Source organism: Python bivittatus, unplaced genomic scaffold (assembly GCF_059951505.1).
Source record: "Python bivittatus isolate LINGU-HERP-01145 unplaced genomic scaffold, Pbiv_v1 ctg000050_np1212, whole genome shotgun sequence".
Taxonomy (NCBI): Eukaryota; Metazoa; Chordata; class Lepidosauria; order Squamata; family Pythonidae; genus Python; species Python bivittatus.
Window position 1 is genome coordinate 684,104 of NW_028277033.1, and position 12,458 is coordinate 696,561.

General features: G+C 35.6%; 1 protein-coding gene across 6 annotated transcripts in view; it reads right to left on the reverse strand.

Moving 5' to 3' along the window:
* Window positions 1-12,458, reverse strand: part of USP54 (ubiquitin specific peptidase 54) — a 125,749-nt gene that overhangs the window by 87,795 nt on the left and 25,496 nt on the right. For 5 of the 6 annotated variants that reach the window (XR_015793455.1, XM_088128405.1, XM_088154598.1 and 2 more), the window contains exon 2: window positions 10,423-11,192. Coding sequence is in view for 5 of the 6 variants with exons in the window: in XM_088128405.1 (XP_087984531.1) it covers window positions 10,423-10,569 (147 nt within the window). In the remaining variant the exon portion in view is untranslated. The remainder of the gene's footprint in view (window positions 1-10,422; window positions 11,193-12,458) is intronic. The other variant, XM_088128401.1, reaches the window with a different exon arrangement.

Below are 12,458 nucleotides of genomic sequence, written 5' to 3' on the forward strand. Positions count from 1 at the left end.
AGATGCATCCTCTACTCCCTGGATCCATCCAATCATCACTCCTTGGTTTCATCAAATAAACCTAGATTGGAAACGTTCAAAAGAGCATGACATAAGCTGAAAAACTACAACTTTCTTGTAGGCCTAAATAATTTAACAGTCCCACATAACTGGTTCAGGTGGTGGCCCATGAACAATTTTCTTAGAACCAAATCAATTATTCCAAGAGACTTGAAGGAGCTTGTGAATGTCATCTTGGAGAAATAATGAAGGACAAGTTTAGTGCTAAAGGACTGGAGAAGAACAAATATCTTAACTTCAGAAAAGGGAAAAAATGAGAACCCAGGTAACAGTCTTGTCAGCTTAACATTAATACTGGATGAAACTCTGATACATATTATTAAGCAATCAGTTTGTGAGCACTTAGAAAAGAATGCATTTATCAAGAACAAGTCATGTCAAACCAAGCTGATCTGTTCTGACCAGTGACAAGTTTAGCTGACTATGGGAATATGATAGATACAGTATAGGTTGATTTAAGCAAAGCATTCAACAAGTCTCCTATGAGATTGTAGTAGAGAAGATGGCAAAATGTGGGCTAGACTATCCTACCATTAGATGGATACCAAATTGGTTGAACAATCATATATATCCATGAATAGTCTCCTTAACATATCCATGAGGTGTATGTCAGTGGCTTTGCCTTGAGCTGGAATGGATAAGTAACATACCACATGGTTCTGTTTTAGATTCTGTGTTGTTCAACATATTTAGAAATGACTTGGATGAGGAGTTAGAAAAAGTGATTATCAAATATGCAAATCATACAAGTATAGGGGAGATAGAAAAGAGCTTAAAAGAGAGTATAAGGATTCAGGAAGATCTCGGAAATGGAACAAGGAGCAGAAACAAGCAAGACGAATGTCAACAGGGACACAGGCTTACTTCTATATTTGGATAGGAAAAATCAAAGGCAATGTTTGCATGGAGGGGGAACCCTATTAGGTAGCACTAACTTCTAGACTACTGCATCTAATATTTTAGGAAAGACATTGATGAAGTGGAACATGTCTAAAAGAGAACAAGCAAGGGGACTGGGAGGAAAAATCTATGAGAAACAGTTGGAATTATTAGTTATCATATTAGTTATCAATATTCCAGAAAAGAATATTGTGGAGAGATGTGAAAGTTGTCTTCATGTATCTGAAGGGCTATCATGTACAAGTTGGATGGACTTCTTTAGAGTTGTTCCAGATGACAGTACAAGAAACAAATTACAAGGATATAAATTTCAGTTGGACACCAAAAAAAAATTCCCAGTGACAAGAGCTGTTCACCAGTGGAAGGGATTGGCTCAAGTGGTGATGGACTTGCCACTTGAGATGTTTTAACAAAAGCTGGATGGCTATCTGTCTGGGATGCTGTGGTTGTGGATTCCTGCACTGGGCATGGAGATAGGCTAGCAACCTTGCAACCTTTATATTCTGAGATTCTATGAGTGGACACCTCACTAGATACTATATCAAAGCAGTGAACAATTTAGCATGAAAATAAGCTATTTTATCCTTTAAATTACTTGCAAATCTGTCACAGCAGGCTTCAAAAAATTCCAACATGGAATTATATGGGGCAGATGACAGCAGGCCCTTAACCACTCAAAATAGTTTTGCTGGATGGTTATTTTCAACACGCAGTGAAGCTGCAAAGTAAGCCTTCTCTGTAGCCTTCATTTTCAGGCAAGAGACCCAGGTATATGTTTGTATGCATATCCAGCAAGCCTCACTAGTGGTGTTACATCACATGCACTCTAAATGTGCATTGGCCAGTTTCATTACCTGCAGCTCTCCAAAAAACCAGAGAGCAGCTCAAGCACCAGAAACTTATAATATATACTTTGGTTTATTGAAAGAGAATCTGGGAATCTCTGCTAGCCATACAATCATAATTGATTAAGCAGTTATATTAATATCTTAAATACTAGGGAGACTACACCATAGTTAACTAAACAGTAATGTTGGCTATTCATAGACATGAACCCCTTTTTAAAAAATTAAAGAACAGATTTTACAATTTTTTTTCCCAAAGTTGTCAAATGTAAAACATCTCAGTCAATTGTGTGTATTTTAGATACCTTTTTTACATAAAAGCATCCAATAGGATCCAATACAATCAATACATACATAAATTTTATTGCAATCACAGATTAGTGTCCAATATTCATTACATTGCTTCAGTTAGTAATACAAGGTAAAAGGTATGTAAGTTACATAAACATTCATAACATCAATGTAATAAAGAACAATAAAAGGAAAAATCACTGATTTCCATCTGATGACACCTTTTGCTCCTCACTGAAGGAGACCATACCTGACAAGCTGCCAACAACATTTTGCTATTGACTACTCCTCCATCCACACCAGTAGAATATAATTTACATATTGAATATAATTTATATATCCTTAACTATTAGACCACCTGCTACTCTAAACACAGGACCAGCCAGCCCCTTATTAAAGAGAAAAGGAAAAAGAAAAGTAGTTCCTGCAAACAGGGGCACTAAGAATTCTTCTTTTTCTTTTATCTCCATAGATAAAGTTACTTGGTTAAAGTATGTATAGTTTCAGTAAGGATGAGATATGTGTTCCTTGCATGAAAGGGAAAGAAATGATTGCTGGTTGGATGGCTGTGGGTAGAGGGAGGTAGAAAGTGAGCCATTCCAGAATAGAACATTATATTAATGCATATCATATTTTGGACCCCTCCCCAAACTGGCAGGACTATGGCAGTTTTATTCCCAAGACAATGATAAGGATTTGATTCAGAACAACAAAGTTAATCTATGTACTGGTGATGAAGTACTCTACCACAGCTCTAGATTCAGGTTTCATGTTCTCCAATACCTTTATCCCTAGGGTATGGGGAGGCACAGCCAAAGCAATCATTTACCATTTACCTTTACCAAAAAATCCACCAGTGTCCAGAAAGACAGGATTAGAGATGCTGTCAAGTACACCCTGCTGTCAGACAGACTTCCTGCCAGCACTACTGAAACAGCCCTGAGATCCCTCAGCTCTTAGTCCTGGGGACTTTAGTATTTATGCTGAAACTGCTGACTCTGATATGATTCAGGACCTCATTGTCTCCACCACAATCAGGGACAAAACTCAGTTAACAGTTGCCCCAAATCACAAAACTAGCTAGTGTTTGGTGCTGGTTTGAAGGTTGATTTGAGTAAGGAGAAGATACCAATTTCACCACTGTCATGGCCACGTCATTTTAACTGATAAAATTGTGACTTCTCAAGGCACCTAATCCTGATTAAGTTGGGGACTAATTAAATATCTGGAGACTAAGTTTTGGTGAATTTATAGGCAAATGATAGGTAGATATCAGGAATGATAGGTAGATATCAGGAATTTGGAAATAAGCTGGACCACAGTTTCTTGGGTGCTAAATGCTAACTCATAAAGTTAAGAAGGGCTTCTGGCAATGAAACTGGAGTCAGTTAAATATACACTTCAATTTGTTGACAACTCTACATTTGGCAATGATGAAGGAAAGAAATTAATTTCTTTTCCTGTGTCACCCTCACTGAAAATCATGCATTTGAGTTTTTATGCCAGCAGAGTACCTTCTATTTCCTGTTCCAGAAGCTAAAATAGATTATTAAACTGTTTTGCCATTTTTCAGATTAAAAACTTCTCACATCTGTTTGAATTTGCACTCTATATTTCCTATATCTAATGAAATGAGAGACAGCCAGTTTGGTGTAGTGGTTAAGGCATCAGGCTACAAACCAGGAGAATTCTAGTCCCGCCTTAGGCACAAAGCCAGCTGGGTGACCTTGGGCCAGTCACTCTCTCAGCCCTAGGAAGCAGGCAAGGGCAAACCACTTCTGAAAAGCCTTGCCAAGAAAACTGCAGGGACTTGTCCAGGCAGTCACCAGGAGTCAAAAACTGACTCAAAGGCACCAAAAAGGAAAAAAGAAAGGAAAAGGAAAAGGAAAAGGAAAAGGAAAAGAAAGGAAAGGAAAGGAAAAAAGAAACAAGCCTAGCTATCACTTAGTCCAGTGCTTCAGTTTAAGAGGGATAATTCGGGCATATCCTGGATGTAATGGAGCAATTTGTAATAGTTTGTGAGTCAAGGATCCAGTTTGGGACTGCAGCTGTCGAGATGCTTGTGTAAAACAGCAAAGCCTATTTTTGGGGGAGGGAGGGGGCAATCACATTATTTGAGATCCAGAAAAGGGGTAATTGGGTTTAAGAACCACTGACACAGCCATTATTGTGAGATACTTCTCAGCAAATCGAACTTAGGAAATGGGGACAGTCCTTGGCATTCTGAGCACAGTTGACTTTTGGTTTTCCCAACTAAAAGTTGACAGAGGAGACTGGCACAGGGCATAGAAAAATGATCAACCAATGTTTATTATGAAGGGCTTTTTCCAGCTTGCACCAAGTAAGCAACATTTTGTTCCCTGTCCCCTTCTTAGAATCTGAGAGGCTATATAATTATCATCCTGTCATCCTATCATCCTGAATCATCATCTCTCTTTTTGGATAAGGTGAATCAAGTAGTGGCATCACAGCTCCAAAAGTTTTTGGATAGATAGTTTGTTTTAGTCCTGGACTTCCAATGGGAGATTAATAGCAGATTGACTGATTCCTTTGTCTGGAATCAACACCATAGTTGTTGGGGCTAGGGTAGGATCCCTGTGACCCAAAGAATTCTCTGGATGTAAAGGAAATCAACCCTGATGCTCTCCAGACAACTGTTTCCTGCTAGGAGACCCTGAAACAGAAGACTTTGGGATTGACTTGCGGTGAGCAGCTGGGAGACAGGGCTATTCCATCCTGTTTGAGGCTGTGGCGTAGCCAAATTTAGGACACTAAAACCAACTTCCCCATTTCTAAAACACATTTTCGATGGTTTATTACTCTTTTGGATGAAGAGAGGCTTTTTTCGGCAACAGAGAAGTGCATCTTCTTGGTGTTTTTTGTACTTTCAATGCTTATTTTTAAAAAATCTGATTTGGACTTTGGGATTTATATATTGAGCAAAGAGCTGAAGGGCTGAATTATTGGTTGTTTTTATGGAAGTGAAATTTTTTTGGATTTTAAAAAGTTAATTTTGCTGAATCTGTACTTGTGAGATTGGAGCTTGAGATTGCTGCTTAAAGATTTTTGTGGGAAAGCTCCTTTTTTTTTATTTTGCTGCGGTGCTGATTAGTGGAGCTTTGTAAACAAAAGTACTCTGAGACCTTGCTTTTTACCCTTTTTTTCTGTGTGTGAGGTTTGTTATGGCTGGAGTTCAGCAAAGACACACACATTTACTGGAAGATTTCACTACTAGAATTCTACAAGTGATTGAAACTAAATTTGAAGCCTTTGAGAAAAAATTAGATTTGATAGTGATATTGATTTGCAGACAAAATTGGATATTAAAAATAAGAATATTGATATGTGAAGTAAGGGAATCTTCAGAACATAAAACTGGAATAAGAGGTCTGGATTTGGATGGAGGGCTGGATGATTTAGTTTATTTTGAGCCTGGAGATAATGAATTCTTTATAAAGCCCAAATTCACAACAGAATTTTTTTTGACAATATCCAGATCAAAAAGCAGAAGAGCATTTTGGAGATTTTTCTTTTTGAGGCTGCGCAGGAAGGACTTATTAAACCTTTGAAGATGTCTTTGATAGTAAAAAAGGACAAAGTGACAAGAAATTACTACTTGAGATTTCATTTGAAGAAAAGACTAAATGTCAAGCTCCCTGAAAAGAAGAAAAGGGAATTTAAAGTGGACTTATGGGACCAAGGTTAAAATGTACAAGTTATGATTTTGGATTGGTAATACTGGAGTTTATATTTGGACTGGGATTGTATGATAATGTTTATGGATTTTATTGTTATAGAAAATAAATAGACTTAGGTGTTTAATAACGATAGATTAACTGATACTTCAAATGTTGGTAAGGACCTTGGGATAGCATGTCTGTATAAATTTCTTTAACTTTGTTTCTATTTAGAAATTACTCTTGGGATTTTTGCTTGTAACGGAAAGAAATGAAATTTTGACTTTGAGATCTGATATTTAGAACTGTTTTTGCTATAGAAATATTGTGTTTTATTGATATTACTAGAGTAAGAAGTTAATGTATTATTTTACTTATAACTGTGAGGAAGAAAGTCGGAAGTTGTTCTTTTCTTCTTTTCTGTCTTTCTCCCCCCCTTTTTTCCTTCTCTTCCTCACACTTCTTTATTTTCTTTTAATGTTTTTGTGTATTTGTTTTAAAATTAATAAAATTCTTATAAAAAAAAACTTGTTTCAGCCCTGATTCAAGTTCAGTCTGGCAGATAGTTATCACTCTGGTTTATATCTGAGATAGGAACTGGAGTTCGAGAGTACATCCTTGTTGGTGCTCCACCTGGCTTTCAGTGCCACTTATCATGATATTCTCCTGAGCTATTATGAGGGGTAGATTTAGAAGACATTGTTTTATCATGATCTATTTGTACATTCTATTTGTCGGGTAGTTTCAAAATATGTTTTTGCGCAGGTCTCTATGAATAATGCTTCCTATGATGTTAATGTCTATGTTAAACTCTTAGGAGAAATAAACAGCAGTGTGCACATATGCCCTATCTCTTACTTCCATTCTCAACTGATGTGGCAGCAAACATCTTGAACCTATGTCTGAAAGTAAAACAGATCTCAGAGGATGAATAAAGTGAAAATAAATTTAAACAAATTGGAAGTATGCCTTCTGAAGAGTAAGACTGATCCAAATCTGACGACTTATCCATCTTTGAATGGAGCAGCATTCCCTTTGAAGGAGTGGGTGGAATTGGGAGTATATGATACTCAGGCAATTAGAATGGAATGGAAAGCATTCTTTGAGTTTAGATTGTTATACCAACACAATCATTTCTGAACTATGCTAACTTGGCTGAAGTGATGGTTGTCACCTCTCAGTTACATTAATACACTGCAAAGGTGGTTACTTCTGAAGACCCTTCAAAAGTTACAGATGGTCTAAAACATAGCAGCCAGAATTCTGACTGGTTACTAAGAAAACAGAGCATATAATACCTATCCTACTTCAGTTGTATTGGTCATCAGTAGGAACAATTCAAGATGATTATGATTTTAAAGCCCTAAGGAGGTTGGGACCAAAATAATACTCATGAACACAGATGTTAGCCAGTTCCAATGATGCCTTCAAATCTTTGGCTGTCACTCGGGATTGTTTCTTTACCTCATTGATGAGTCTTCGTTGTGCTCTTGGGGTCATTTTGACTGGGCGCCCACTTCTTGGTAGAGTAGCCACAGTCCCAAAGTGTCTCCATTTGTAGATCATTTGCCTAACTGTAGACTGGTGAATTTCTAAGGTCTTTGAAATCACTTTGTAACCCTTTCCAACTTTATGTAAATCAACAATTCTTGATCATTAGATCCTCTAAAAGCTCTTTTTGACAAGGCATGGCTCACACAAGCATATTCTTCTTGTGCAGAGCAAACTCAAAAAGTTTGAGTGGTTTTTATCAGTCAACATAGCTCTAGTCCACACCTCCAAACTCATTTTCTTAACAAGACTCCAGGTATGCTAACACCTGACTCCAATTAGCATTTTTGAGGTCAACTCAAGGGTTCACATACTTTTTCCACTAGCACTATGAGGTTTTTATGATTGTTCTCAATAAAGACATGAAGGATCAGAATTGTTTTTGTGTTATTATTTTAGGCATATTATATTTGTCAATACTCTTGACTTAGATGATGGTCAGATCACATTTTATGACAAATTAATGCAGAACACCATGAAATTCCAAAAGGTTCACATACTTTTTCTTGCAACTGTATGGTACTATCGTGTTTCTGACCCTGGCCTGGAGTTATATGTGGAAATGGTATTTTTATCTGTCATTGCCTAGATATCCTTCTTGTATCTACATATTTTGAAATAATCCAAGATAAATAATTAGGCAATGAGAGATAAAAATTCAGTTCCAACAACCTTCCTCAGGGGCTCAGCACTGCTTGAACATGTTGCGGGGCTATATTGTTTTATAAGTAATTGTACTTTGGACTTGGACTCGGATTTACATTTTTTAAGGTAAAATTTGGCTTACCTTTTTTAATTGTTAAAGAATACTTTCCTAAAATAGTGCTACTCCATCTCCATACAGAGCAGAACATAGCTTATATTTTCAAAAGGCAAACTATAGGCATATGAATATGTTTCATAAGACATAATTATGGATGTATGAATATGAAATAATGATTTATTAAAAGAAGCAATTATTTATTAAAGGAAGGAACACAGAGGAAGTTCCTAATGATTCTGGATAAGGAAAAATGTTTCACAAACTTCATGTGGATAATTGGTATAAAATATATGATTTTTAATTAATATTAATGTTTTAAAAAATCACAAGTCACTGAAACTTATTGTTTGGTCAACTTATCATTCAAGATCAGCTGTATACTTGAAACTTCTGCTTCTAAGTTTAATGTTGAATAAAAGCAATTAATTAATTTTAAGTGGTATGTAAACGATACAAATTTCCTTTTTCAATGGTATGATAGTAAAAGTCATGTTGACCTACCAAGTCTTATATCTAATCTGTTAGGAGTATTTACAGAAAAAAAATACTATTACCATGAAAGACTAATTTGAAGAGAGGAACGGATTTAAATGAGATATTCTTCACAACATAATACAGACATACCTTCTGGAGCTCTTTGCTTAATTACGAAATGAGTTTATACAGAGGTTTAGGACTTAGATAAAAGCTCTCATGTTAATTGATAAAATATTTTAAGAGCTATTAGTTCTTATTAGCTGTTTATATTTTATTAAAAATTATACATTTACATTAAAAATGGAGGGAATTTAATTATCTTCCTTTATTCATTGCTGTTCATAAAACATAATTTTTGGTGTATTTTTTGTTGAAAAGACTTAATCAAATATAGTGCTTAACCTTCTAGCTATAATGCTTATAGCTAAAGCTTCCAAATGCTAGAATTATAAAAGTAAAAATAGCAAATATTAATATCTGTAATACTGAGACTCCCTGCCATAAAATGTAAGCATTCCATCTGATCAGAACTCCTCTTGCACTTGATATAATCCTAGCATTAATGCTAGATTCAGGATGGGCAAAAACGCAATGCCTCATGCAGCTCAGAAATTAGAGGCCCATTCTGTGTTGGCAAATTCTAGGAACTCTCACTTTTTATTCCTGTCAGAACATTTGTCTTTTGCCAAGTGGATACATGCTTCCCTTTCTTCCTTGTGGGCTCTCATTTTCCATTTCCCAACTCTATTCCCTATGCTGTGATCCACAAGAAGCTAATTACAACATATCACCCATTTCATCACTAGGCAGCTTGGCAAAATGTAGTATCTGTGTGGTAAGTCTTGAACTCTTTTCCCAGGAGGACTGTAGGTGTTCATGTTCAGATTAGAGAACTATGTGACTGATGTTTTCCTTCACGTTTGTGTGTGCTTTTGCTTATGAGATGCTTGCCTGGCTGGATAGTTGGCAGAAGTGTGATCAATACAGCCTGGGCCACTGGGGCTGTCAGACCATCTTATTTTGGGGTGTTATGTGGATATACAGTAAAGTATCCTGGAGGTATGTTCCAATTTCCCAGTTCAGTAGTTGCCTCCAGTTTGCAAACCTAGTGGGTGTGGCAGTGTTTTCAGGAACTCCAAAGTTATGACTAATGCTTCTGACATTTTCTTATTTTCTGGTGGTATACTTCCCCCCACATCCTCTTAAAGCTGAACATGCTGCCTAGGATATTAAAACTCTTCTAAGCATCTTTATCCCTCCTTTACTACTGAATAAAAGCATTCTAATACTGAATAAAAGATTTTTTAGATAAGGATCTCTCTCATCTACCCCGTCAGCCTTATTCACAGAATTTTACATGATATTCAGGTAGTGTCATCCTTCACTTGGAAACCTCATATCTCCTATTTATTTTCTTTGCACACACGCAAAAAAGACCCCAATAACCTATCAAGAATTCATTCAACTGAAGCACCCATAGTCTTATCTGCACATACTATACGATTATGTGTCTATGGTAAGAGCAGGAAAGCAATTTTATTGTCTGATAAATTCAGCATAGAAGGTCACAAAAAGTATAACTGCATGCCAACTATACTATTTTTAAAATGTTAGCAAAATATTATTCTAACACAAGGGCTCAAATCCAAGATATGAAATATCTATATTGAATAGTATGTTATATACTATGCCAAAGAATTTGAAAACTGGATTAAGAGAGGAAGAGTTTATAATAGGGTCCAACAAAATTGTATCTCTGCACTGATGTACAGATGCTCTCAAAACAGAATAGCATAGGAAACACTGGAAATAAGTCTTTTATATAAAAGATAGGCACACATTATTTCAGATTTCTTACCTGTAATGCACTATTCAGGAAGCAGCTATTTTGTCCTGGTTCATTGCTGAGACCTTTACTTGGTGCTATAGATGTTGTATTTCGTGGAGTAAACATGCCTTGCACACCACCCTGTCCCACAGAAAAATAATTTCTCTTCCAAGACATCTTTCACATCTGGACTTCTAATATAAAACTGGTTCTATAGGAGTGTGTGTGGCTTAAAGATTCAAAATCAAAACTAAGTTACACAATGCTAAAATATAAAACTTGCTCCACCTTCCTCCATGGTATCTCATGAAGTAATATGAACAATGTATTTCTTTTAAATCCAGAAATAATACTGCAATGTTGTTACAGTAATAAGCTCTGACAGGAAAACAACTTTGTATTTAAAAAAAAATGGAAAGCAAACTAAAAAATCTACAGTCTTTCAAGAGCTGTCATAATGAAGTCCTATATCTAGCCTAAAAAGTTTATTCAGTGAGTGAAACACTTTCGAAAATACTGAAAACCAGAAAAATAACCTTCTGTTTTTTTGCAATCTTCACAGACCAATAAGCAAAATGAAACAAGAAAAAAAACCTGGCAACCAAAAACCTTGTTATTCCTCTGTAGTTTTTTCCTGGAATATTGATAGGCAACTTTGCTTCTTATAAGCAAAACAAACGGAGATTCAATACTGTCTTTTAATTCAGGTAGAAATGATCTTCTTGAAGTTCTTTTAACTTCCTCCACAAGACTTGAGCGGCTTCTTCTATTGTTCCTTCTCATGTGAGCAGAATGCCTGGCTGTGGCAGAAAGAGAGAGGGGGAGAGAAAAAAATAATCAAAGGCTTGCGTCATTTAATTAGTGTCTTAGTTTTCTTCTGCCAAGATCAGTATTGCCTCACCTCCTACCTCACCAGAAACTCAGGAACAAAGTCAAGGGAAGGCAAACAAAATCCCCACCAAACAACCAAAGAAATACAACAACTACACTTCTCCATAAATACTACTAGAACAGATTAACTGGGATGAACTTGGATAATAGGAAATGGCAAATATTTTTTTAAAGTGTTGTGTATTTTATGTGATTAAGTTAAATTTGTTGCTACAGGTATGATAACAAAAACCAACTTTTAAAAATCAAAGTTTATGGATTCAAATGGATTCTATTACACAATTGTCAATTGGTAGGAAAGATTGTTGATTGAGATTCTTTCCATTTTATTTGATTCTGAGGTACAGTAAGATGACAACAGAATGCATAATCATTTGTTTAGATGTTTATAACTCATTCTCTAAACTGCAGGAAGTCTGCAAAATAAATTTGGAAAACAAACCAAAACAAGAAGCATCCTTCTTAAATACTTCTTCTATAAGGGAAATTTAAGATAATTAATTGTAGAAAAATTGGAACACTTTGTGAGAAATTTGATAAATCTGTACTATGTTAAATACATGAACTTGCCTTAGTTTATCACAACAGAGGGCCTATATTATGTATTTATTTTGTGAATATCCTTATTTTTAGACAAATTATTTACATATAGTCAGAGAATTGATACTTATTCCATCAGTTAATAAGAACACGTAATTAAATCAGAGACTGAATCTACACATCATGCTAAGTCAGTTTGCTTAACTATGGTTTGTTAAATGTCACAATTTGCTTCACACATCTTATATATCAAGCTAAACCATAATATGGCTTGGTTTTGACTAAATTCATTGTATAAATTATGACTTATCACTTAATATACAAATTCAGCCAACTGTAGCTTATTTTAAAAACTACAACTAAATATTACTAAAAACCAGATCTAAGATTAAACTATGGTTTGCAAACCAGAATTGCCTGATCTTACTTAACGTATTTCAGCAAGACAAAACAAACCATGTTATGGATTAGCATGATGTATGTACCCAATCACAGTAAAAACTATTTTTTTACTAGTTTGATTACAGATACAATTTAAAGTGTTACTGATTATTTAAAACTCCACAAGCTTAGCTCCATTATATTTAAGTGTCAATCTCCTCCAATCAGCTTGGACTCTAGCAGTTCTAAGCCCT